The following is a 26694-nucleotide window of genomic DNA, read 5'->3' as shown; positions in this document are numbered from 1 at the left end:
CCGATCGACGAAGGGCTTGTCCAGGAACTTGCCTGTTGCCCCACAGTCAATCATTGCCGCGGAGTTCGTACTGCGATTTCTGCCTCTGAGCCTCACGTTCACGCGAAAGTGTGATGAACGGGGGTTTATTTCGCGAATGGAGCTAATAGTACATGAACGGACAGAATCATATTCGGAAGTGGCGTACGGAGGAGCAAAGGGTGCCTGCGTTGCGGCAGGGACGGGCACCCGCTTCAAAAACCCTGGTGGAGCCTCTGGAGTTGAGCCAAGAGTTCGAGTTGCTGTTGCTGGGTGGCGGAGAGCGAGGCGAGGGTGGGGGCAGGGGCAGGGGACACAGTGGGGGTGGTGGCGGCAACGGAGGCAGTGGCAGCAGGGGCGGGTTCGTCAAAGAGGGAGAAGGGTGCTTCTTGGGTGGCGGCGACACGACGACGTGGGGGTCGAGAGAGCCCTCGTCCGGGTGGGAATCCCATGTACTTGTCCGTGGCAGACGGTGGCGGCATGTCCCATACGCTGGCAGTAGTTGCAGCGTAGCGCTCCATGATTCCCATCCTTCTTGTTGTGACCGGTGGATCCACAGCCGAAGCATCGACCGTGCATGGCATTGAGGAAGTCCTGGTAAGTCTTGCCACTAGGGCCAGGTCGGGTAGCATCGATCTCCATTGCGTACGGATCACGAGCGGGGGCGGAAGTGGGAGCGGGAGCGTACTGGGCCAGGGAGGTGCGGGACGAGTTGGGGTTCATGTTCCGCATGACAAACTCGTTCTTGATGGCTTGAGCAACGAGTTCCTCCAGGTTGGCGGGTTCCTTGATGAGGTTGCTGAGGGCGAGCCAGAGAAGGTGTTCCTGAGAGAGCTTCCTCTTGAAGCGAGCCATCCCGTCCGAATCGGATAAATTGGTGCGCGAAAAGATGTCAACGAAGCGAGAGGCAAAGTCGGCTACAGTTCCTCGACCAAGGGTGAGCTGCTCAAGCTCCTGGAGGGCAGCCTGGGCGTCATTGGCAGGTTGGAAGCGTTGCTTGAACTCGGTGAGGAAGTTAGCCCACTTTCCCCCAGCGAAGGGCCATGGTTTGGTGCTGTCGGCGTCATGATCGGCGATCTGCTGAAGGAAGCGAGATGCCCATCGGCCGGCTTCTCCATGCATGTATGAGAGGGCCGTGGAAATCCATTCCTTGTCATCTCGGGTGCCGTCATCCTTCTTCAACTGGGGTTGGTGTCCGGCCCAATTGGTAAAGAACTGGAGGAAGCGTCGGGCGTCTTCAGCCTTGCCGTGGAAGGGCTCAGGCGCCTTGACCGGGCTCTTGCTAGAGGCGGTTTTGGCGGCTGTAAGGTGGCTGACCAGGGTAGAAATAGCGGTGGTGAGCTGGTTTTGCTGTTCCTGGAGTTTCGCGAGATCGGCGGCGGACATCGTGAAGTCGTCGGTGGTTTGGGAAGTGGAAGAGGGTAGAGTAGTTGGTTGGGTGGAAGTGGGAGGTTTCTGTTCTGAGCTTGGAGCGTCAGATGTGTCCTCCAATTGCCGAGAGGTGTGGAGAGGGGGATGGATTGGGCGAGAAATGAAAGAGGCGGGGTTTGTCGGTGTAGAGCGGCCGGAAGAGCTGAGGCGTTGTGCGGAGATGAGGGGTGCGGATGCGGCTAGAGCGGAGTGGAGGGTATTGAACGGTGGGAGGGTGTTTTCTTGCTCGGGGGATGCTGATCGGACGCTAAGGGACTGGACGACCTCTTCTTCTTCTTCCTCGTCGTCGTCGTCGTCTTCCTCGTTTTCTTCGGGGTCGGTGTCGGGATCTGGAAGCTTGAATGAACCGGCTTTGGCAGCGGGGGAGGTGTTTGCGGAACGGTAGGCTTGGTACGGGGTTTCTGGAGATTCGGCGGCGGTGGGTTGCGTTTCAGAGGGCGGAGTCCTGGGGTTGTTGCGGGCGAATTCTTCAACTGCTTGCTGATTAACGGGGGACGGAGATTCGGCGTTTAACTTGAGGGAGTTGATATAGACCCAGTCGTGTACGGAAGGTTCGTGGTAACGGTTGGGGCAGGGCTGTTCAGAGCAAGCGGTCCAACGGTTGAGGCTTGGTAGATGGACGTCTAGGACGATGGGGTGACCGTCGCTGGCCCGAACGACAAAGTGCGGCTTAAACAGACAGGAGGTGTCTTCCGGTGTGGCGGAAATCTTGACGGAGTGCGGGGACCAGAGTTGCCAGAGAGGGACCTGATCGGCAGGTCAACCAGAAGCCAGGGATGCGGATGATGCAGGAGCAACGATTCGGCGTTGCCGGTGCACAAAGGTAGCTTGACCTAATGTCGCGAAGAGCGAACACTAAACCAAACCAAAATCCAGAAGAGCGTGAGCGGATGAGAGCGGAGAGCGAGATAAGAGCGATGAGCGACTAAGGCAGATGAATGCTGAAGCGGTGTATTGACGAAGAGGTCAAGCTGAGGAAATACAGAGGAATCTACCTAGCTTATATACCTATTCTACAGTCTACATAGCCGCAATGAGTCAGGATGACGAGCAAATGGTGAAATGCAAAAGAACAATAAGAAGTCATGAGGCTGCGCGAAGGCTGCGCGAAAAATGAAGAAGACAGTGGCGGAGTAACGAGGCAGTGCAAGAATGAAGAGAACAATAAGATGTAGGGCAGAGGGCATAACGAGGCAGTGTTCCATGGGAGAAAGTGTCCGTGTCGAGAATAAAGGCAAGAATAAGAATAAAGAGGAAGTGATAAGGGCGATGAAAGCGATAAGATAAGATAGGGAAAAATAGGGGCTCGTACCCGCTGTTCACGACAACGAGGAAGAACGTATTTTTTGGTGCGTTGATTTTGGCCAGCCACTCTTGTGCGTCGTGCCTAACGGCAACGAGCAAATAGTCAGCGCTGAACTCCGAGAACTGTTCATTGCGGGAAAATGGGGTCTACTTCCAGAGAGGTCTGTTCTTGACCGATACCACGACGAATACGGCGTCCTTCCAAGAGGCGGGTTTCCAAAGTTCGAGGTGCGCCCTGCTTGCACATCAAAAAGGGCACTCTGACATCTACAATGGCATCGTAGGAGAAAGAATTCAAGTACACCATCATTCCTTTGACTCCTGTAGACGAACAATTTCCGATCCCGTCGATACTTCGCTATCCAAACCCGAGTTCTTCAGAGTCCGAGTCCACACCGACCGCCTACACCTTCCCCTTTACAGGCTTCCCCACTCTCACCTCCCATATCCACCCAAACTTTGCCGTTCTTCATCTCGGACACCACATAACTAAACTGCACTTTCGCAGAACCAAGAATGCTCTAGCAGAAAAGTATCCCGTCATACGACAACTCTTTCGCCTGTACATCCTCTGGGTCATGTATCCAGACGAAGTGTCCAGGGACCGAGGATTTCGTTTCTGCTCCCCGCGGTCTCTGCGAAAACAACAGGAGCAACCGCGGTCTCAGGAGCGACAAAACACGGACGAGTTGAGCGATGCGGAGACCGAGCCGTATCGTGTTTACCATCCCCGACCCTCTAAACGAAGGAGTGCGAAGGTCTCCCCGTCTGAATCAGGACCCGATAAGAAGCTCAGAGTGGGAGACTCAATGTGGACCAAGGGAGAGGTATGCAATTGGAGGCGCAACGTTCCCCAAGGAGCAGAACCGGAAGCCAGTCGATGTAACGATGAGGAGGGCGTCTAACACGCTGTTCAGGTAGGTAGATCTGATGACTATATCTCTTCCTGCTGTCCTCATCAACTCTGTGTGTAGGAGTTTCGCGAAACCCGTAGTGATCCACACGTTCCAGGCACTGGGGCGCTAAATCTCGCCCTATACCCGCAGGTGCGCACGACGGCCCTGGTTCACAATCGATTGTACCCTCGTGATCCGGTCCGCTGAAGGAAGCCGTTCTTCTCTGTGGAGGGTCTTACCAATCAACCCCATAGACCATATTCGAGCTTGCTCATGAAATATTATTACATTGACCTTTGGGAGGTGGTATCACCCTCCGTCGAGGGTACATAGCAAATGAACGTATTCGCGGGAGTCTAGAAGAGACTTCTAATTTCCATCATTGCGGCACTGGAGGGTAAAAAGGTTGGAACATTGTATCCAGTAGAATCACGAAGGCCAGAACAGAATAGGACTCACGCAAACGGAGATGACATCGTTTCCGCAACGGCCTGACCTGGAGTCTGGTCGGCAATCATAGCTGTTGATCAAATCCATATTTAGCCACTCGACAAAATGGACAGGCGGAGAGGACATACATAAGGCCAGTGAAACTGTTAGTGTAGCGGTTGAAAAGGATGGGTGGAGGGGTGCAGCCAAAGGTTCCACTGGTGCAAGGGTTTCCAGTGGTAGTCAACGAATCGACGGCTTTGCAGTCCGTGTTGTAAATGCTCCCTAGAAGATACACTCAGCGCTGTACCAAATGAAGTGAACGCCCTTGAAAACCTACATCGCTTCCATCCACTTCCCAAGTCTTGGACGTTCCCGATGCCAAAGTTGAAGCCAGGACAAATGGCGACGGCCGAGGCGACGAAAGGGAGCACAGCGGCGAGTTTGATGCTGACCATGGTAGCTTGTTAAGCAGTAAGTGGATGCTGGGAAGGAGATGGGACGTTGGAAAGGGCTGGTTTCTAACATCCAACGCTCAATCCATCCCCTTTTTATAGTCATTTTATCTAGCACCTCAGAGCGGTCTTGGCCGCCCTTCACGGCCAGTTGTAAGCTGAGCGTCCTCGAATACGGCATCAGTTTCCATATTTGAGTATGGGCGGCAATGTTTCCACAAGGCAATGTTTCGGCGGCCCTTCGCTGAGACGGTAGCTGGAGAAGCTTCTCTCCGGTGTAGCCGGTCACTGAATCGCTTCTTCCTCTTTCATATACCTACTGAGTTGGGCCTGAGGCTCCCGAAAGGTGTAAAGACACCAACTGACCCTGCGTAAAGCTGTACAATGCGTCATTGGGTAGGTAGGTCGCTGTATGTAAGAAATTGAAGCAGGCGGTGTATACTCGGAATTCCTCCAAAGCCCCACCTTCCCGTGAAGCCCGCAGGACGTTTAACACCCCAAATTCCAACTCTTGAGTGTACCCATCCTCTAGCATGACCCCCAAATCACGTAGACAATGACTCGCGTGGAGAGTTGGCTACGGAACCCCATCATCCAAACGCGCGCACATTCGTCGAGGACAATAGGCCCCTCTCGTTACGCCTATAAAGGTTGCGGTTCCCCGTTTCAAATGATCACCATGCTCCCCGAAATTGACCACGAAATTTATAATGGCCGCTCTTCTGCTCGTTTTCTGCTTTGCAGACCCGAGTGCACAGTCCAAAGACTGAGGATCGTCGTCCGGGGTTTATCATCCCCACTACGATCCGCCGGAATCTAGAAGCTCCCCGTGTCGTCGGGCGTTTCAGAACTGCGCACGTTCTGATATGAATAACGGATAGCCCCAATTCGCAGAAGAGATATACGAAATGGGAGGACTACGCAATTGAAACCAGCTGTATGTCTGCTATCCGACATTCATTCGTCATTGTATTTCATGTCCTTAGACGAAAACAAAAAAGCACCTAAACTACAAATACATCGTAATCAGCCATATGAACAGAACTAGGTGGAAACTAGCAGCCTTGTCGTCGAATCGACACTCGCACTGGCCGTAAAGACATTACAAACATGCGGAAAAGTTACCAACTAAACGCTTCATCAACAAACACCACACCCCTCCTCGACTGCGGGGCAAGCTCAGCAACGAGGTTCCTAACCTCATCAGCCATCCCAGTCGGTCCACACACCACCACCCCCAAATCACCCACCGCCTCTACACCCGAAGTACTGCTACTACCAGCAGCCTCCTCCTTCCCATGATCACCCGAATGCGAATGCCTCTCAACCAGCCGCATTTCCTCCCGCAAAATCCTCCCTAGGTCAAGCCTCCGACCGACGCTAGTCTCAACTTCCACACTCCTCTCGTTGAGCGTCTTCAACTCGGGTTCGACAGCCACCAAGAGGCTCTCGGTGCGCATACCCCACGCCAAACGTGTACGAGGACCGCTGAAGGACTTGACGATCGGTACGATGGCGGTGATACCCACCCCACCAGCGATACAAAGGAGGGTGGTGCAGTGTGCAAGGTCGCGCATGGCGGGGTTGGCGTGGTATGATGATTCGATGATCACTGGGAGTGGCAGACTTCGGCCTGGGCCGAGGGCGAGGAGACGGTCAGCGATATCTTTCGTCGAACCATCCATAGCTCGGAACAAGATGGTAGCACGAGGTCGAAGGGTGTTATCCGCCGCTACCAACGAACCAGACGAGGAAGGCGATGTCTTCTCCGAATCACCGCCAGCGCTCTTGTCGGAGGCACCGCTGGTGAACGACGAGAGAACGGAGAACGGATGGTTCTCCCAAACACGCCAGTTGAGAGTCGGGAAGTAGAGGTAGACATGCCCATCGGCGACCACACCGTCAATCTCCAACTTGACATACTCAGCGCTGGGATCGATGGCGGTGACGACAGCAGTCCGGTACCCGTTCGCCACCATCCTCAACAATCGAGCGAAGCGATCGACGAACCAAATACAACCCCCGATGTACACCCAAATCTCGTATCCCCAAGCGTACCCGAAAAGCTTGTAGATGTGGTAGAAGGTGGCGATGAGACCGATTGCCGCGAAGACTTGGTGGAAGACGAGGAAAGCCTCGTAGAATCGTTGTCGAACGGGGAGGATAGAAGCCGGCCACATCACCACAAACGCGAGCGTGGCGACAATACCCCACACCCAATACGGGAGCTTGCTCTCCGAAGCATGGTCGGGCCAGTAAAGGTAAAGCATGAATACCGAATGGATGCAGGAGTGGAAGATGAGGCAGTAGGCGATCCATCGATGGAGGAGGAGGAAGGTGCTGTGACTCCAGTTGGTGATCCAGAGCAAGATGTTGTTGCGGCTGGAGAAGAGGAAGAGGGCCACGAAATCGGCCATGGCGAGGACACCTGTGCGGTCACCAACGATTTGAATGATTTGGAGTGAGCGGGTAGGCGCGATGTAGTTGGGGTAGCGGAAGGCGAGGGGGAAGATGGCAAGGAGGATCTGGGTGGTAAGAAGGTAGACGAGGTAGAGAGTCTGCCCGCGCGTGGGCATGATTCCGAGGTTCCCAGCGGTTGGTGTACGATGCCGATGACCAAGCAATGGTTTCTCGAGCACGCTCACCAGTCGACTGTACCAGAGAGGTCGACCTGGGAGGAACCTGAGCATCGACAAGAGTATGGGAATGCATACAGTGCTGATAGCAATGGCGACGCTAAAAGACAGGTGTGAGAATGAAGTCTGCGACAGGTACCATGGGTTGACTTACGAATTACGGCCATGATCCCGTTCGATATGCTCGAACCACTTCTGACCATTGTAACCAATGACCCAATCTTCTTCCCGAATGAAGCTCGTCACATTCAACGGCTCACCAGCCTTTGTGAACGGAACGTTCTCTCGTCCGACCTCCTCCACATCCTGGCGTGCGTAGTCGAGAGCATCGCGGTAACTCATGATGGGTCGCAAGCTCCAGTCGCCCACGCTACCAGTCGCAACATGGCCCTCCCAGTACTCCTCGATGACCGAAATCGGAACGTCATCGCGGGAGCAGCCGCTGTCGATGCAGAGTGCGAGGGTCCGTAAGAACGCAGCGTCCTTGAGGTAGCATTCCTTGGTGTTGAGGACGGTGTGAGAATGGCGCCTGTGAACGTGGGAGGTTGAGTTGTCGCCTGGCAGCTTCGAATCGCAAGTGAGTTTGTTGGTCTGGATGATTCGTCTACAGGCATGGGCGCAAACTGGCTTGTACAACCATTTGCCTACCCCGAGAACACCGTAGCCATCCGCTGCTACCGGGGTAACAATGGAAGAGAGGGCGAAGAAGAAAAGGACGAGTGTCGAAAGTGCGCTCGACATCGTCGAGGTCGACCTGGGAGCCATCGTGGTGGAATCAGAGGGTCGCGGGAGGGTCAGTGAACTAGAAAACGATGACTGAATATATACGTGTTCAGTGAAACGTTTACGCCAAGTCGGTGAAACTGACTCACCACTCGGAAGGGTTCACGGAGGCGGGAGCAGAGGCGGAACGAGCAGGAAAGTTGCTCGAAAACCTGAGATGAAGCCTACTCTGAAAGCTCGCTATTTAATCTCGTCCTGGCTCTCCCAAATATGTCGTGCCTTAGAGTTTTGTGGCAATCCCAACCAAAAGAAAGAGGGCGGAGGGGACCAAAGTGCACTGTTTTTTTAGACCCGTGGGATTCCAAAAAGAAGCCAATGTCGGAAAAATGGGGGAAGATTAATCTCGATTTCCCGCCGCGAGGCTCCGATGAATGCGTGGCGGAGACGGCGGGCATTCAAGAGAATGCTACTTGTCCCATACGGCAGGTCTAAGGATATGGAGCTGGTGATGTGAAGCCGTCCTGTGATATCGAAGGCCGTGGATTCAGTAATGTTGGGCGGCAACTCTCGAGTCCGTTGTGTCGGATATTCAGAATGTTACTATAACATTGAAGTCGTCACCTCGATGGGGAATACCTCCGAGCTCGTCACTGGTAGAAAGATCTCGACGTTCATTGTCTGTAGCAGGGATGGAAAAGGTCGAATTGCGTGGATCAAGTTCGGGTTGAAGTCGCTGTAGCAGAGATGAAGGCGCAGTTCGTAGGCGTCAACCAAAGCAGCAAGCCAACACCGAATCACGAGCTGAAGACCCAGTCGCTGTTGAAGTTGCATGCTACATCCTCCACTTCAAAAAAGCGCGATTGCAGCGGGGATTAAGGTACCGTCTTATTGAACCTAAGTAAGGACTCAGGGTCGACATCGTATCCCCGTCCCAAAGGCGGTTAGCAATTTTCCCCCAGATCTCGCAAGAAGGCTCATTTCACATCAGAAAGGAAGACCGCGGTGACAAGTGATGGTGTGATGACGGGCAACACGGTGTGGTCAACTGTGTTGCGATGCCGGCTCGTCGACGACGCCGAAGGACAGCGAGACTCGGCAGCAACGTCGGGCAGCTAGTTTCGAACGGCGCCTCAAACGATTCTGTCTCCGAAGGGGAAGGAGAAGAACGGGTGGGTGGGTCGACAGTGCATCGTCAGATGGAGTCGATAGGGCCAACAGTCTCAAGGGAGGGTCGGTGTGACATAGATTGAAAGTGACCAAGGCGATCCGCAGGTTCATTCCCGAAGTGCGAGCATGACGGTGTCAAGAAATCCGACTAGCGTCGTCGTTGCGGCGTCTCGTGCGCTGTACGTGCGACTTGGAAGCCTAAAAAGATGTTCATAAACATGGATTACTCTGTATCAACTTCATGGAAGACGAAACTCACGATATCAATAAGCGTTGACCACCATCCTGCACCCTCGCACAATTGCCTCAACGTCGTTCACCGCCTTCATTGACGACCAGCAGAATATTGCGTCCGAATTTCGAATTCATGGGCTTTAGTTATGACAATCTGAGTTGTGGGGACCCAAGTCATATAGATAAAGGTGTCCAGAGGGAGTGGAAGAGGTTTGGGAAAGAATCGGAAGGCCTTGAGCAGACAGTTCGAAGGCGTATTTGACCTTGTTGGCTTGTTGATGGATGATCAATCTGATCGCCGGATGTCGGCATCGAAAGGTGCGCTCGCGGTCATGTTGGGGCGCTCAGCGCTCAGCGGCTAACTCAACCCCACATCACAATGCGATGATTCGTGGCTTTACGAGCGCACGTGCAACACCGCCGGCACTGCTGTGCACTTCCACCACCTTTTAACGCCACTGTTGTTAAGCTTGTCTCTCATCCTATGCCATTCATTCACCACCATTGACTACTGGTGTAACCCGTCTGTGAGGAAGCTATGGGTCAAAAAGTCTCGTTCTGGGTGAGTACGCCGATTTTATCATATGAGCGCGCATTCTGAGTCGCTCAATTCCTGCTCTATAGATGGGAGCAGAGCGACGTGGCCAACGCGAGGCTGGTCCAATCACACGTTAGTTTGGTTCTCCTTTTACTGCTGGCGACTTCAGAGCCCAACTGCAATCTAGACGATGTCGACAGTGAAATGCCTTCGCCCTTTGCACCGGGCAGTGCCCAGCCCAAAGTCGTCAACATAAACGGTGGGACGTTCAACATCTACGACGGCATTCAGGAGGTCAAAGGACACGACGTCGGAGTCAACAGCCGAGCTTTTGGCAGCGTGCAAGGTTGGTATCGCGGCTCAATCTCGTCTACTCGGAACGCAATGTCTAATTTCATCTTCAGGGATCCATAGCAGTCGTACGTCCTTTCCAGGCATGGATGACTGCAACTCACGCCCAGTACAGCGGATGGACTCCTACTCGATCGCCTGGCGTCGAACATCAACTTTCGCGCGATCCAACAGGAAGTGAGGAAGAAATGGACCCCAGGGACAGGCAAATGGTTCCTCAAAAGTCGGCTATACAAGGAATGGAAGGCAAGCGGTGGTGGTGTTCTTTGGGGGATGGGAATCCGTGAGTGTCTTCCAACGCCCGAAACTGTCGTAGCAAACTAACTTGGCTTCTAGCCGGTGCTGGAAAGACGGTTCTTGCGTGAGTTGTGGTCCTGTCCCCTACCAGACGCCAACTCATTCTCTCTCATTTTCGTATAGCTCGAATGTGGCCAACGACCTTCTCCAATTAGAAGCAGAGTCCAACGGCAGGGTCGCAGTCATCGTCGTCTATTGTCGCTACACCGAGCCTCTATCCGTCAAAGAGATTCTCGAAGCCATTCTGAGACAGTACCTCGAATGCCACCCACACCTCGTCGACCTCATCGCACCACTCTATGCACAACACGACCGAAAACGGACCTCACCCTCGGAAGAAGAGCTCGTCGAATTACTGTGGGTGATCGAGTCACAGTTCGGCAAGTGCTACTACATCATCGACGGTGTCGACGAGGCCAAGGTCAACACCCAATTCGAGCTCATCGACGCTATCAACAAGCTCCGGGGAAACTTCTTCCTGAGCTCGAGGCCATTGGATCACTTAGGCTCCGACTTGTTATACTCCGTTTTCTTCACCATCGACGCCCAGCGAGAGGACATCCTCCTACTCATTACCGAGAAGCTCAATCGTAACAAGGCTCTCCTTCGCCTCGTAGAGCAGCGCGGGTATCGGAAGATGATTGATCAGCAAATTATCGACAAGGCTGCTGGGATGTGAGTGGTCCATTCTGTAATGACAGTGTAACGACTAATCTACCACTCAAGGTTCCTTCATGCTGCTCTTCAGGCCGAACTCATTACGAGCTCTCTCACCATTGAGTCTCTTATGGAAGGACTCCGGGCCTTCCCGGCGGATATCACAAACATGTACGAGGCTGCCGTCGAACGCATACGAGGACAAACCCCGGCGCTAGCCTTACTTGGGAAGCACATCCTCCTTTGGCTCGCCTTCGCGCGAGAGGCCTTTTCCGTTCCCACTCTCCGACATGCAGTGTCCGCTTCTGGTGGCGAGGCTCTTCGTGAGCACAGCGCATCAACCATCGAAAGCTTCCAGATAGCACTGTTGTCTGCTTGCTGCGGTTTGGTAACCATTGAGACCAAAACCAATCAGGTTCGCCTTGTCCGTAAGTGGAGACCAGGGTCCTCCGAGCGTGCATGATGCAAGCTAACGCAATCGCTGCTACAGACTTTACCGCCAAAGACGCATTAGCATCCATCCTAACGCGGGACTTCCCCGATCCTCATTTTACCCTCTTCCAAGTGGCCACGGATCAGCTTACCGCCTTCGACATCCCAAACTCCCAACTGAGAACCCAAAGGGACCTGGACGACACGCTGTCACGCGCTCCGCTCCTACGATACGCTTACGAACACTTCCCAGACCACGCACGCAAATGTATGGACAACCCGAAAGTCTTCGACGCAGTCTTCCGTTTCCTGCAACTTTGCACCGCTTTCCCCTGCAACCTCAACTCCCGCCCACAGAGCTGGGACGAGCTGGATTTGCTCTCCCCCGTGCACGTCATTGCGCGATTTGGAATTCCAGTTCCCAAGGAGACCCTCACAGCTGCGATCGATGACCTCAACAGCACGACTACAGGGGCGACGGGCGCAACCCCGTTAATCCTCGCAGCTGCTTACAGCCACCTGGAGGTGATGAACCTGCTACTCACCGTCAAGCGCTGGGATCGAGCAAAGGCCGTACTTTATCGCAAGACATCGGTGACTCGGAATCGCAACCTCTTCTCTCCCGTCAACGTCAACGCCTGCGACGCGGGTGGCAAGACCGCACTGATGTACGCGTCCAGGAGAGGGCTTCAGGTGATAGTCCGGCGATTGCTGCAGGTGCACGGAATCAAGGTAAACCTTGCGGACGCCGTCGAGGGATGGACGGCGTTGATGCATGCGTGCTTTAGGGGGCACGAAGATATCGTGCAGCTTCTTCTGCAGGTCCGGGGCATTGATGTCAACCACAGCGACAACGATGGTCAGACAGCGCTGATGCACGCATCCAGAGGAGGCTACGAGGCTGTGGTACTATCTCTTCTTTTGTCCAAGGGGATACAGGTCAACCGTAGGGATGCAGATGGACAGACAGCCTTGATGATCGCGGCTGGCCCACAATCGTGGCGCAACTCCAGGAGTGTTGTCGAATTGCTCCTCCAGGTGGAGGGGCTTCAACTTGACCTTGTAGACGATGGGGGGAAGACGGCAATGGATCACGCTCTGGCTGCGAACCGGCCAGAAGTGGTCAGTCTCTTGAAAACGGCAGAGGAGAGGACTGGAAAAAAACGCTATAGCATACAGTAGCTACTACACCGCGTTTCAGCTAGATTAAATGGAGCCGTAGAGTACCATGACTGGAATAATTGGCGATAGCATCTACACGATTCCAAAGCAAGAAGCGCAAAAGTGTGTATCGGCTTTGTTTGTTTCTCTAGACCTTCTCGATCAAACCGCTCAACGCGCATGCAGAGTTCCGTGCACTGCACTGAACGCTTCTCGGGCGCTACATACCCAAAAAAAAAAAAGGCGGACAAGAGTCTCAGAAGCAATAGATGAACGTCGGGAGGATACACATTCATCGTGACGTACGGTACAAGGAAAGAAAATAACCTATGTGTGTATGGACTACACTATAAGTCCGCCCCCCAGGAAAATCTCCTGGGGGATTCCCGCCCGAGCAGGAAGGGAACTCCCGCTCCAACAGGAGATACCCCTGCAAGTGCGGGAGAATTTTCTGCCGGGGCAGGAAAGCTCGATGCCTCGTCCCTCGGCTCTCCAGACACCTCGCAGGAGATTTCCCTGGGGAAATCTGCCGTTTTACTGCGGAATTTCCGCCAGCGCGGGTGTAAAACTGCCCTCCCAGGAGCATGCTTTCCCCGGAGGTGCGGAATCACTTTCGTTTTATTTATTTTTCTTTTACTGGACACGCAGGGTACACGAGAATATGCTCTATATTTATGATAGTATGTATTACAGTTCATATGATAGTAAGTATAACGAGGATTCAAATAAGAGAATCCCGAAAATCCTAGGATGATCAGATTTCGGTGGCTGGGAATTGTCGGTCAGTGGCGTGTCCGACGGGGAAAGCAGAACTTGCCGAGTGCAGGTTGAACGCTCCGGGCGTCTAGCATTGGGCACAAAGGCGAGTAGAGATGGGCGAGGCCGCCGAGGCGGGAACCAGTGGAGGAGGGCAGCCCTTATCATTCAATCATTAGCAAAAGCTGTGGGATATGAAAAATAATGATACTCGCCATTATGATTGAGCCAGCGAGGGACTTCAAGGCCAAATGGAAAGGATGTGTGGGGGATAGAGGGAGAGATGCGCTGTAGTGAGTGACAGAACATATAACTTGCGCGGCGGCTGACGATTAACTAATATCTTCTCGCGCACCCCTTCTTCCTACAGCTCAAACTCGGGAGATTTCTCTAAGTCAGATCTCACCGACACGATAATTTTAATATCTCGACTAATCATAGTAATCAAATGTTTTCTATTCTTTTATTTGCTATATGAGGGGCCAGGGCTATGACAATTAAAACGACGACACCGACGAAACGATGACGGCGATGACGGCGCAACACCGAAGACGACGACACCGACGACCCTGCCCAGGCGGGCCGCGGGGTGGTGGACCTCTCGTCCTGCTCATGCGGGATGGAGGCAACCGCCTGTGCAGGGTCAACCGCTCATCCTGCTCACGCGGGATGGAGGCAACTGCTCATGCGGGGTCGACCTCTCACCCTGCTCGCGCGCGGATCGAAACAACCGCCTGTGCGGGGCCGGTTGTCGAAACCCGCGCAGGCGGGACTCATCCTGCGTCGGCGGGGACTCGCCCGCTCGCGCAGGACACACAGGAGTTCCCCAGGAGATTCTCCTGGGGGACGGACTTATAGTGCTAGCCACTGGCAATAGTAGCCATTGCAGTGGATGCACAAAGAGAGCTACTTCTTGCCGCACTATGGGGAATAAAAAAGCGTGGTCAGCCTTACAACTTAGGAGAAAACAATGTCAAGGGACGTACGCAGACGGAAATCACATCATTTCCGCACTTCTCCGATTTAGGATCCCTCCTGCAGGAATAGCTGATAATCCAAAAAAGTCGTCTCTGTCGTGATTAGACGGTCACACTAACCACTGCACCAAAAAGGCGCCCATGTCCAGCTTAGGTGGACAGGCAGACCGTGGTATATAAGCACCATTCTATGTCATGATTTCGCCTGTTCATGACATTAGCCCCCTTCTATGGCTTACGTCCTCGTAAGACGAGAATGATGCATCCCCTATACCGGCCTTTCCAGGCAGCGGACAACTGTCATGCCTGCAGGTCTATTGAGGGCCCAGAAGGTGCCCGGGTGATCCATTACATTTGCGCCTATCACATGGTTCTTATTGTCACATGACCTTAAGCTCACATGACTCAAACCGGCCAGTAAATGTGTACATCCCGGGAGTTGAACCCTCGACCTGTTGAAGCTGGACATAATGTCGTGATTAGACGGTCACACTAACCACTGCACCAAAAAGGCGCCCATGTCCAGCTTAGGTGGACAGGCAGACCGTGGTATATAAGCACCATTCTATGTCATGATTTCGCCTGTTCATGACAGTCTCAATGAACACACCCCAGAGAACGACACGAAGAGAATTAAAAGAGACGTACGTAGTCTTACTGAAAGTATTGGTATACTTGTTAAAGAAGATGGGCGAAGGCGAGCACCCGAACGTTCCAGTAGTGCACGGGTTCTTATGGGTCGTCAACCCGTCCACGACTTGGCACCTGTGGTTGTAGACGTCCCCTAAACAAAGTAAGATAAGTAGGCCAGTCAGCATGGTTCAACAGGAATGAAAGGAGACCTTACATCGATTAATATCGCCCCCCAAACGCTGAACGTTGCCGACGGCAAAGCTATAGCCGTCGCAGACAGCAGTGGCTGAAGCGATCAATGGGAGGACGACAGCGAGCTTGGCAAGGATCATCTTGCTTGAATGAATTTAGATGCCTTGAGTTTGAATAACCTGAGATGGCTGAGATGAGAGGCAACTAGTTTCTGAAGACTTGCTCAACCCAATGTCGACCTTTGTATACCAAAAATAATCGGTACCACTGGAATGCGTCCGAAGTCGAGGCCTACTTCTGCCTGCACAGTACATATTCCCAAATTATTGGAATGGAACATTTTTATTCACAATACTTGGTCGCGGGCTTCATGGACTCGGAAGCTTAACAACTTGCATCCAATCACTTAGCTTAGCGCCCATGAAAAAGAAATTTTGGATTTCTCTGGAGGTAGCATCTCACACCGTGCACCCCGGTTTCACGAGACCTCCGTTTCCGGATTTGAAGTGGCCTGCGTTAAGCACGCATGTCAGCGTGCTTCAACAGGCGCTTTACCTCACTAATACACAGCAATGTTCAAGTGGATTGTCGAAGCGGATATATGAAGATTGCCTAGACGAATCGAGAGCGTCAGTGTCGTGAACAGCCGGTATAGCCCCTATTTTTCATCTTATCTTATCTAATCTGTTTCGCATCTTATCGTTCCACTTTCCTTTTACTCCTTCGCCTCCTTATTCCCTCTATGGACTCTTTCACTCATGGAACACTGCCTCGCATTGCCCTTTGCCCTACTTCTATTGTCCTTATTGTTACGCACTGCCTTCGGACACACTCTGACACCTCCTCGTTCCATTATTGTTTCATTCTTGTTCTTCGCGCAGCCTTCGCGCAGCCTCATGACCTTTCTTATTGTTCTTCAACGTTTCACCATTTGTTCGTCATTCTGACTCACTGCGGCTATGTAGACAGTAGAATAGGTATATAAGCTAGGTAGTCTGCTCTGTATTTCCTCAGCTTGACCTCTTCGTCAATACATCGGCATAGCTTTCTGGTTTAACTTGTCGCTCATCGCTCTCATCTCTCTCGTCGCTCTCAGCTCTCTGGCACTTCCACTCTGGTTTTAAGGTTTGGTTTGGTTAGTGTTCGCTCTTCGCGACATTAGGTCAAGCTACCCCTGTGCACTGGCAACGCCGATCGTTGTCCCTGCACCCCGCTGTTACTCTGGTCCTTCTGGTTGACCTGCCGATCAGGTCTCACTCTGGCAACTATCACCCCGTACCACCGTCAAGATTAGCTGCGTAGGAAGTCCGCACTTCTGCGCTTGAAGCACCGACCCCGCCAACGACTGGATCTTCGACTACCACATCAGGAACGGCAACTTCGAGCAGTGTTCACTTCAACCCTGTCCCGAACGCTACTCTCTTCCGCCCACCCAGTCCCAGTGGCAGAAGATCAACGCGCTCACCAACGAAGGAGTTGCAGCTACTCCGTGTACCGAATCCAACGCCCGAAAACTCCGTGAAGCCCATCCGCCGTCTACACCCCCGTCTCAGGAACAAGCAGGAAGCAACGTCACCGATTCACCCGAGACCCCGCACAAAGCCTATCAGTCCGCCCCCACGTCCCCATCAGGAAGAGTTGGTAACCGAGTTAGGTTTACCGACGCAAACGACGACGACGACGACCAAGTAGAAGAAGAAGAAGTCGCCCAGGCCCTCAACCCGCAACCCACGCCCCAAACCTTCCAAGCCCTTCACACCGCTTTATCAACCGTCTCTACCGACACTTACGCTCAACGACTCAAAGGTTACCCCACCCCCGCCCCCGTCTCCGCTTACACCACACGTCCGATCCGTCCACCCCTTCACACCACTCGGGAATCGGAAGGCACATCTGATCTCCCACGTTCAGAACAGACGCCTCCTAAATCCCAACCAACTTCCCTTACCTCACCTCACCCCAACACCACCGGCACTCTCGACCTCACGATGAACAACGAAACCCTCATTCAGCTGTTGCAGGAACAGCAGCGCACCACTCAGCGTATCCAAGAAGCCCTCGACAAGCTCACAAACAAGACTGCCTCCTCCCGCAGCCCCGTCAAGGAACCCGAACCTTTCAAGGGCCACCCATCCGACACTCATCGTTTCCTCCAGTACTTCTCCAATTGGGCCTCGGCCAACCCGGAGCTGAAGGGAGACGGCAAGAAGTGGATCTCGGCAGCACTCTCCTACTTCCAGGGTAACGCCGCCTCATGGGCAGTCCAGTATCTTGACCAGATCGCCAAGCACGAAGCCGCCACCGATGCAGACAAGGCCAAAAACCCCTGGCCATTCAAGGGGGAGTGGTCGGAGTTTGTTGTAGCCTTCTGCAAGCGCTTCCAGCCCGCCGATCAAGAGAAGGCCGCCGAAGCAGAACTCGAAGCCCTCAAGCAAGGTTCCCAGTCCGCTTCCCAGTTCGCTGCCAAGTTCCAGGAAGTGTTTCCCCGTACTGGTTTGTCTGAAAAGGATGGTATCGCTCGCTTCCGACGCAAGCTTAATGAGCGCGACCGCACCTTGCTGGACTTCCGTATCGTCGCCAAGGATCAGAAACCCACCACTCTCCAGGAATACTGCGACATCGTCAACGAGAACGACTTCACCTTCCACGGCACCCATACCTCCTTCTTGACCCCATCGACCTCCACCCGTGCTGCCCCCGCTCGCGACCCATATGCCATGGACATTGACGCCACTCGCACCGGACCCAATGGCCGCTCCCGCGAGGAATACCTCCAGGCCATGAGGGGGCGCTGCTTCGGTTGCGGATCTACCGCTCACGTCAAGAAGGACGGCAATCACGGCTCGCTGCGTTGCAACTACTGTCATCGTATGGGACATTCCGAGAAGGTCTGCCAAGACAGGTTCATGGGATACCCTCCAGGTAGAGGTCCAACAGTCCAACGCCGTCGTATTGCCGCCACTTCTGAAGCTACATTCTCGCTCTTCGACGACTCTCCCACGCCCACCGCCACCATTGCTGCCGTTACGCCTGCTCCACCTGCTGCCACCTCGTCTAGCGTCTCCCTCGCCGATCTCCTGGTCGCTCAGAAGAACCAACAGGACATCCTGGAGCGCCTCGAGAACATCCAACAGAAGGGTTTTTGAAGCGGGTGCTTGTTCGTGCTGCAAAGCATGCACCCTTTTCACCGTCGTACGCCGTCTCTGAATATGACTCAATTTATTCATGTACTATTAGCTCTGTTCGCGAAATACATCCCGGTTCCTCGCATTTTCGCATTCGCATCAGACTCAGAGGCAGAAACCGTACAGCGGACCCCGCAGCAATGATCGACTGTGGCGCTACCGGCAAATTCCTGGACAAACCTTTTGTGGAGAAACACCGGATCACCGCTTACCCCCTCCGACACCCCATTCGACTTCTTAACATTGATGGAACTCCGAATCAGGCTGGTCACATCACTCACTTCGCTCGCTTGGAACTTACAGTCGACGGTTACTCTGAATGGACGGACTTCCTCATCGCCGATCTCGGAGGGGAGGATGTCATTCTAGGTCTCCCCTGGCTTCGCAAGATCAACCCTCAGATCGATTGGCGCAAGGGCACCTTGGAGATTCCCCCACCTCATATCTCCAGCGTCACCATCGAAGAAGTCCCTGACGAGGATGCTCAACCCCCCCGGAAGGAACCACCATTGGGAGATGCCATCATTGAACAAATCGACCCCACCCCAGATTCCCCTCCTCCCACGATCTCTGACAATACTCCCCAACCCACTCCCGATCTCGATGCAAGCGAACCGCCCCTCTGCCGCATTTCGCGCTAACCGAGTGACCCGGCTGGAAGTGGGTTCGCAAGGGATTGATCGAGGATACAGGAGACGAACTTTGGTGCGCTGCAGGTTTCACGTACTCCCAGCAGATTGCCGAGAAATCCCAGAAGGATAAACCCCAGAAGACGTTCGAAGAAATGGTTCCACCCCAGTACCAACAGCACGCTTCCGTCTTTTCCGAATCCGAGTCTCATCGTCTCCCTGAACATAAGCCTTGGGACCATGCCATCGATCTCGTTGCGGGAGCACCAGCCACCATGCGCACCAAGGTCTACCCCATGTCACAGAACGAGCAGGAGGAGTTGAACCGATTCCTCGAGGAGAACCTCAAGAAAGGCTACATCCGTCCGTCCAAATCACCCCTCGCTTCCCCGGTCTTCTTCGTCAAGAAGAAGGATGGCAAACTCCGCTTTGTCCAGGACTATCGAAAGCTCAACGAGATCACGGTGAAGAATCGATACCCCCTTCCCCTTGTCTCTGACATCGTCAACCGACTCCGCGGTGCCAAGTACTTCACCAAGTTCGACGTCAGATGGGGCTATAACAACATCCGTATCAAGGAAGGAGACGAGTGGAAGGCCGCGTTTGCCACCAACCAGGGACTCTTTGAACCGTTAGTCATGTTCTTTGGCCTCACCAACTCCCCGGCAACGTTCCAAGCACTCATGAACTCGATATTCGCGGACCTCATCGCCTCAGGGAAGGTCGCAGTTTACCTGGACGACATTCTCATCTTTACGGCCACCCTCGACAAGCACCGCCAAGTCGTACACGAAGTTCTCCATCGCCTCAAAGAAACACGACCTTTACCTGCGCCCTGAGAAGTGCGAGTTCGAACGGAAGGAGATCGAGTATCTTGGTCTGGTCATCAGGGAGGGAGAAGTCCGTATGGACCCTGCCAAGGTAGAGGCCGTTCGCAACTGGCCTATTCCCCGTAACCTCCGCACTGTCCGTGGTTTTTTGGGTTTCGCCAACTTTTACCGTCGCTTTATCAAGGATTTCGCCACCATCGCCCGACCCCTTAACGACCTTACCAAGAAGGACACCCCCTGGCAGTGGAACGAACCGCAACAACAAGCCTTCGACACCCTCCGTAACGCGTTCACCTCCGCCCCAATCCTGACTCTATGGGACCCCGACCGACCGACTCGCGTTGAAGTGGACGCCTCTGGCTTTGCTACTGGAGGAGCCCTCCTTCAGAAGCTCGACGATGGACTCTGGCACCCTGTTGCCTTCCGCTCTGCCTCCATGCAGCCAGCCGAACGCAACTACGAAATCTACGATCGAGAAATGCTGGCTATTATCGAAGCGCTCAAAGACTGGCGACATTTCCTGGAAGGACTCCCCAAACCGTTCGAGATCGTCACCGATCATTCCAACCTTGAATACTGGCGCACGGCACAAGACCTCAGTCGACGACAGGCCCGGTGGTCCCTCTACCTCTCCCGTTTCAACTTCACGCTTACCCACCGTTCCGGAAAGGCCAACACCCAAGCTGATGCCCTGTCCCGCCTCGACACTCACCAGGTCTCAGACGCAGAGGATAACAAGCAACAGGTCGTTCTCAAACCAGAGCTGTTTGCCAAGCTCGCAGTCGCCCACGCAGTCCTTGCCAACCCTCTTGAAGACCGACTTTGCCAAGCCAGCGCTCGCGAGTCTCAGGTCCTAGATGGACTCGCCCAACTCCGCAAGTCAGGACCTCGTCGTCTCACATCTGGACTTGCCGAATGGGAGGAAGACAACGGCCTCGTTTACTACAAGGGTCGCGTGTATGTACCTCCGGACGACGAACTCAGACGCGATGTCCTCAAGCAGTGTCACGACGACCCCACCTCTGGACACCCTGGTGTACATGGAACCCTCGAGCGAGTTGAACGACAGTATTGGTGGCCAACTATGCGAGCCTTTCGTCAAGAAGTATGTGGACGGCTGTGATCTCTGCGCCCGGAAAAAGCACGCCCAGCACCCTCGAGCCTCCACCCCAGCCTCTGGACATTCCTGAAGGACCTTGGGAGACAGTAGGAGTTGACCTCATTACCCAGTTACCGGAAGCCCATGGACACGATGCGATCATCGTCTTCACCGATCACTACAGCAAGGTCCTTCACGCCCTCCCTTGCACATCCGACATTACCACCGAAGGCATCGCGGACATCTATTATCGCGAAGTGTTTCGTCTCCACGGCCTCCCACTCCGGTTCATTAGCGATCGAGGACCTCAATTCGCTTCTAAGGTCATGCGCACCCTCCTCAAGCGCCTCGGAATCGAGTCCAACCTCACCACCGCCTATCACCCTCAGGCCAACGGACAGACCGAGCGCCAACCAAGAAATTGAGAAGTATCTCCGCCTCTACGTCTCTCGCGCGACAGGGATGACTGGGACAAGCATCTACCGATGGCCGAATTCGTGATCAACTCCCGCGTCCACTCTGCTCATGATCGCTCCCCTTTCGAAGTCCTATACGGTTACATTCCCCACTTCAACATCCCCATCGGCAAGCGAACCGACCTCCGCCCTGTTGACGAGCGCGTTCAGCAGCTACAAGAGGCCCGCAAGGATGTGGAAGCTGCCTTACGTCTCGAGAAGGCCCAACAGAAGGATGTGTACGAGTCCGGCAAACGAACGGCCCATCAGTTCAAGGTTGGAGACTATGTTTGGCTTAACGCAAAGGACATCCAGATCAAGGTTCCATCTCGCAAACTCAGCGATCTCCAACTCGGTCCGTACAAGGTTATCGAACGCGTCGGCGACCTCGACTACCGCCTCGAGCTTCCCCCGTCCCTCTCCCGCATTCACCCTGTGTTCCACGTCGACAAGCTCTCCCCCTGGAAAGGCAATGATGTCAACGGTATTTTGCCACCTCCGCCTGAGCCTGTTGAACTGGAGGGAGAGCTTGAGTACGAGGTTCACGACATCTTGGACAGTCGTTGGAGAGGTCGAGGGAAGAATCGCAAACTGGAGTACTTGGTTAGCTGGAAGGGCTATGGGTTGACGGACGACACTTGGGAACCGGAGGAGAACTTGGAGCACGCGCCCGAGATCGTGAAGGAGTTCCACCAGCGACACCCCTCTGCACCACGCCGAATTTCCGCTACCATCTTCAGCTCTCTTCCATGGCGCCCACTCAAGAATTTCACCGACGCCCCGCCTACCGACTTTGACTGGGAACTGGGACGCCGCCTACCGTTGGTCATCGAGGACGATGAGGCTTAGAAGGGGGGTAATGTCGTGAACAGCCGGTTATGTGGGCGACTGGCCACGAGGCCACAGCCAGGTTTGCAGCCCTGAACAATATTGTTGAACTTCTTCTCCCACCTTCCAACACCTCTACATATCCTCGACCCAGACCTCAATGCTGCCCATAGAACTACTCCTCAAAATCGTCGACCACCTCGCAGACGACCCAAAACCAACAAAGCACCTCACAAACCTCTCACTCACCAGCCGCACATTCACAGCTGCATGTCAATCCCACTTGTTCAAAGAGCTCAATTTGGAAGGATCGCGCATGGAGGTACCCTTCAAGCTCAAGTTCCTCCAGGATGTCGTCCTAGATGGGAACCCTTCCATCTTGAACTACGTTCAAAGTCTCCGAATTTCGTTCACCTGGCCCCTCCGAATGCCGTTTTCAGACTCGGAGGAGACTCACATGAGGGCTTCGCCATGGCTGCTCAATGATCCAACGTTCAAACGCGTGTTGGAGTCGTTGGGCAGCCTCCCGAGTCCTCCAAAAAGTTTAGCTCTATCCCACGTAGGGGGAGACGTGGCACAAAGCTCCATCCTATCTTGGATCCGACACTCGTTCTTCCCCAGCAGCATCACGAAACTCGAGTTGACAAACTGCGACGACGCGCCGATGCACATCTTCCTCCTCCTTCCGCACCTCAAGGAGCTCGTTCTTAATTGCACAAGCACAGACTTTGACATCAGAAAGGAACAACACCGGAAGGAACTAGACTCCGTGGTGGAGGAAGGAACTCTAGGCGGTACTCTCATCGGACCTCCCCTTAAGGAAGGATGAGTTCCAGTGTTAGAAATTCTAGATTTCTACACCTCACATCGCATCATCCGACAACTTCTTCGGTCTATTCGAGATCGCCACGTACGACCTCTAGTCGACTTATCAAGGCTCCGAATCCTCAAAGTCTGTCCACACGAAGAGCGCGGCCCAGAATACTGGCAACGACTAATCAACTTGTCGCGCGAAACCCTGGAGGAAATACATCTCACATACCAACCCACGAACCGTTGGGGAGACCCGTGCTCAGTGGACTGGTATTTCTACACCCCACTCGGCACCCTCATAAACCTCTCCAAGACCCGCAACCTCCGCGTACTCGCTTTCGCCATCTCAACATGGTTCAAAAAAGGACGACCGCATCTCGACGTCGTAGGTGACATCACCACCGTCCTAGCCTCTCTCACCCCACCCTCCATGAATCTTCTCACCACCCTCCATCTCGCAATCACCATCTACGATTCCGACCCCTTCCCAATCACCCACAAGCAGAACTGGGATGGACTGTGCAGCGAGATCATCCGGTTATCATGCGGGAGGAGTAACGCGGACGCAGAGGCGAGGTTGGAGGTCGAAGTGGACGTAACGGTTTGGATGCTTAACTGCAAAGTCACCAAGGACTGGGGTCCCTATGACCATATCGAGCAAAGTCTCTCCCCTCTTCGAGAAATGGATGGATTAGATTACCGAATTACTTTTCCTTCAGAGATGGTGCCATAGCCAATCCAGTACAACCACCCTTGGAGATCAACTCAAGATAACCGCGTTCTGAGCTCACTGGCGCTGACTTGAAGACCTCCCCGGTACCCGGTAACCTAACGACGCCCGAGATAGGAGATAGGAGTGGGTCGCGACCGGGTCGAAGTCGGTTGCGGCATTTTTGCGGCACGTGAATCAATGATGGATGGCGTGAATAAAACCTCAAACAGCTCATCTCTGACGATCCCCGCTATTCTTTCTTCCCTTCCCCCACCTACGCTTCCCCCTTCTACCGCCCCAAATCCTACATCTCCTCTCGAACGCACCTGCAGGTGCATGGATTTGAGAAAAACGAGCAAGATAGGGTTGGTCGGACAGTCTGTGACGCTGCAGGGTGTGGGTGACAGCGTTGAGGCAATTCTGCGAAGGGTGTTTTGATGTGGCCAACCACACGAGGTGCGCACATTCCCTCCAGTTTTTCCACCTTTTTCACTTTATATATACATCATCTGAACGCCCCACGATACTTGGCCTTCAATGGGGTATTCTTTCGTCGGTGGTGAATCGACTTGGCACTGTGCTTCTCACTGGCGGCTCTACTGGTTGACCTCGGGCTTGGTTCGGTCAAATACACCCCGCTCTTTCACCTCTTTCCTCACCTCGACACATCCTTCGACTCATCGCTACCCTCTCTGCCTCCCCTCACCACGTCCTCCACTCACCTCCACCATCGCCCCTCTCGCCGACGTCGCTTCCATGCCGGCCGTCGGACCTTCAACTCGGCACCGCTGTTTCACTCACCGACAACAAGCCACCTCCTGCCGCCAACATGCGATTCCATCGTCGTCGCCGCTCATCATGGCGCCATTCTTGCGCAATCCATCAATGCGCAGTCGTGCCCCTTCCCATGGTTCTAGATCTCGCGATCATGTTCCTGCGCCCGTACGACATCCCGGTTTCGCAACGCCGACCTTTCTCCATTTCTCCGACCTGCTGACTTGCCTCATGGATTGATTTCTCAAAGTCTGTGATTGATTGAAGGTGACAGCGGGTTTGTTCACGGTTCCTGGCCCTTGGAGTCTCCCCTGTAATCTATCCTTTTCTGCGAGTCGGTTTGTTATTGCCCGCCCTGTTTCGTCGACTGTCTCGGAGCGGCAACTTCAAAGAAAACAACGCTTCGACGAGGGACGGCTCACACTTGGGACCTGCTAGACTCAAAGCTTGAATACGGCGCTTTGTTCGAGAAGTCGGAGGCTTCCACGCGACCTGTCTGATCTAACTCGTTCTTCTATCCGCCGATGGACCCTTTTATCCCACAGAATACATTCAATCCTGACTCCTTTCTCTTGTCATGTCCCCGCTCCCGGACGTTCCTAGTCTATAAGGCTTGGCTTCTCATATCGTGACTTCTCGGCTGATTTCAACCAAAATCTCATCTCAAATCCGTACCTCGTTGTCCAAAACTTTCGCTGTTTTTCCCCTAGAAATCACAATTTAGCCTGTTTTTTCTCGAAATTTCTTTTTTTCCCACTGATTCCCATTGATCTGGGTTCCGCTATAAAGTGAGTGTGCAGTGGGTTGGAAAGGTTTTCTAGGACGCCGACGTCTTCTGCTTGCTGCCACTTCTTTTTCTTTTCTTTCGAAAAGTCAAGCTCTCGTCACGATGTTCATGAAGTCGCTCAGTGTTATTGCCTTGCTCACTGCAGGCGCCAACGCCCACTTCCGCCTCCTCCACCCCGGCGCCCGTGGAAACTACAATGGCAGCCAACTCCACGAGTTCTGCGGTTCGTCTAGATGGCTTTTGCGTCCAGCGTTTTCGTGTTAGACTGACCCATCTCGCCTTCAGGTGGCCACACTGAGGTTACCACTAACCGAACCGAGTTCCCTCTGAGCGGTGGAGTGGTCCACGTCCGACAGGGTCATGAGAAGTGGTATGGTACGTACTACCCATCTTCCTTCCTCTCTTCGACCCGCCCGCTCACTTCATCTCCTCTTCCTCTTCCCCTTCCCCCTCGTCCCACTCCCGCCCCGCCCCCTCCCACCTACACCTCCAACCCCAAACAGCCAACATCGTCGTCTCCACCGCGCCCAACCCCAACAGCAACGAGTCCTTCGAAGCCAACGGCGAGCCCCAATACGTCGTCTTCGAAGCCTACGAAGAGAAACCCGGCAACTTCTGCATCCCCGTCGACTTTGCCGCTTCGGGCATTGCGGGCCTCGAGGAGGGCGCCAACGTTACTATCTCTGTCAACTTGTTCGATGATGAGAGCTCATACTTCCAGGTTCGTATTACTCTCCTCTCCTCTCCTTTGCTTGTTTTGCCCTGCTTGTTTTGCTCGTTTGCGCGTACTCGTGAGGACATCATCGCTGACCACACCTTCCAGTGCGCCGATTTGACACTCTCAAGCACCGCCGAAGTGCCAGCCTGCGTCAACGCCACCGCTGAGCCAAGCGACGGGCACGGCACCCCCACCGGAAGCGGCGCCGCTCCCTCTGGCACCGGTGCCCCCGGCGAAGACGGTGACGATGAGGACGAGGACGCCGGTGCCCTCTCCAACTTCAAGGGCGCTACCCTCCTCGGTGCCGCTATGGGCCTCGTTGGTGTCGCTTTTGCTCTCTGAATGTGATGTGATGTTGTGATGTTGTGATCGTGCTATAGGCTGAACGATTGTATATGCCTTTTGCTATGGTTGTGTATTAGATACCCCACAGGATTTTGCTAATGCTACGTTTCACTTGTTTGTATGTAAGACGGGATGGTTCGGGTACCCTGAGGGATGATCCATCGACCAGGCCTGAAAGAGGCAAGGTCACGTTTGTCTAACAATTCCGAACTGGGTAGAGAGAGACTGCTT

At 53.9% G+C, this 26694-nt stretch overlaps 7 protein-coding genes across 7 annotated transcripts; 5 read left to right on the top strand and 2 right to left on the bottom strand.

Moving 5' to 3' along the window:
• Positions 1 to 3332: 3332 nt before the first annotated feature.
• Positions 3333 to 3659, top strand: CC1G_14916 (hypothetical protein; the record flags this gene model as incomplete). Its single annotated transcript, XM_002910892.1, has 1 exon — positions 3333 to 3659. The coding sequence occupies one exon, from the start codon at positions 3333 to 3335 to the stop codon at positions 3657 to 3659; it is 327 nt and encodes a 108-aa protein (XP_002910938.1).
• A 258-nt stretch (positions 3660 to 3917) lies between these two features.
• CC1G_08382 (hypothetical protein) lies at positions 3918 to 4579 on the bottom strand. The gene is made up of 4 exons (XM_001831813.2): positions 4420 to 4579; positions 4229 to 4364; positions 4110 to 4170; positions 3918 to 4040 (listed from the first exon to the last, which is right to left on the bottom strand). The coding sequence occupies exons 1-4, from the start codon at positions 4535 to 4537 to the stop codon at positions 4020 to 4022; spliced, it is 336 nt and encodes a 111-aa protein (XP_001831865.1). The 5' UTR covers positions 4538 to 4579; the 3' UTR covers positions 3918 to 4019.
• A 1076-nt stretch (positions 4580 to 5655) lies between these two features.
• CC1G_08381 (metalloreductase) lies at positions 5656 to 8568 on the bottom strand (the record flags this gene model as incomplete). Its single annotated transcript, XM_001831812.2, has 4 exons — positions 5656 to 7270; positions 7325 to 7986; positions 8043 to 8105; positions 8515 to 8568. 4 exons carry the CDS (start codon positions 8566 to 8568, stop codon positions 5656 to 5658), a joined length of 2394 nt encoding a protein of 797 aa, XP_001831864.2.
• Positions 8569 to 8948: 380 nt separating this feature from the next.
• CC1G_14915 (hypothetical protein) lies at positions 8949 to 9556 on the top strand (the record flags this gene model as incomplete). Its single annotated transcript, XM_002910891.1, has 2 exons — positions 8949 to 9066; positions 9477 to 9556. The coding sequence occupies 2 exons, from the start codon at positions 8949 to 8951 to the stop codon at positions 9554 to 9556; spliced, it is 198 nt and encodes a 65-aa protein (XP_002910937.1).
• Positions 9557 to 9918: 362 nt separating this feature from the next.
• Positions 9919 to 12751, top strand: CC1G_08380 (hypothetical protein; the record flags this gene model as incomplete). Its single annotated transcript, XM_001831811.2, has 8 exons — positions 9919 to 9964; positions 10020 to 10178; positions 10237 to 10251; positions 10299 to 10466; positions 10520 to 10544; positions 10604 to 11155; positions 11207 to 11565; positions 11628 to 12751. 8 exons carry the CDS (start codon positions 9919 to 9921, stop codon positions 12749 to 12751), a joined length of 2448 nt encoding a protein of 815 aa, XP_001831863.2.
• A 9723-nt stretch (positions 12752 to 22474) lies between these two features.
• On the top strand, positions 22475 to 23860 carry CC1G_05955 (hypothetical protein; the record flags this gene model as incomplete). Its single annotated transcript, XM_001831804.1, has 2 exons — positions 22475 to 23108; positions 23166 to 23860. The coding sequence occupies 2 exons, from the start codon at positions 22475 to 22477 to the stop codon at positions 23858 to 23860; spliced, it is 1329 nt and encodes a 442-aa protein (XP_001831856.1).
• Positions 23861 to 25470: 1610 nt separating this feature from the next.
• CC1G_05954 (hypothetical protein) lies at positions 25471 to 26587 on the top strand. The gene is made up of 4 exons (XM_001831803.2): positions 25471 to 25623; positions 25686 to 25775; positions 25904 to 26121; positions 26224 to 26587. The coding sequence occupies exons 1-4, from the start codon at positions 25503 to 25505 to the stop codon at positions 26458 to 26460; spliced, it is 666 nt and encodes a 221-aa protein (XP_001831855.2). The 5' UTR covers positions 25471 to 25502; the 3' UTR covers positions 26461 to 26587.
• The last annotated feature ends 107 nt before the right edge of the window (positions 26588 to 26694 follow it).

Source organism: Coprinopsis cinerea (assembly GCF_000182895.1).
Source record: "Coprinopsis cinerea okayama7#130 chromosome 7 map unlocalized cont3.7, whole genome shotgun sequence".
NCBI lineage: Eukaryota > Fungi > Basidiomycota > Agaricomycetes > Agaricales > Psathyrellaceae > Coprinopsis > Coprinopsis cinerea.
This window is presented reverse-complemented; position numbering and strand designations above follow the sequence as displayed.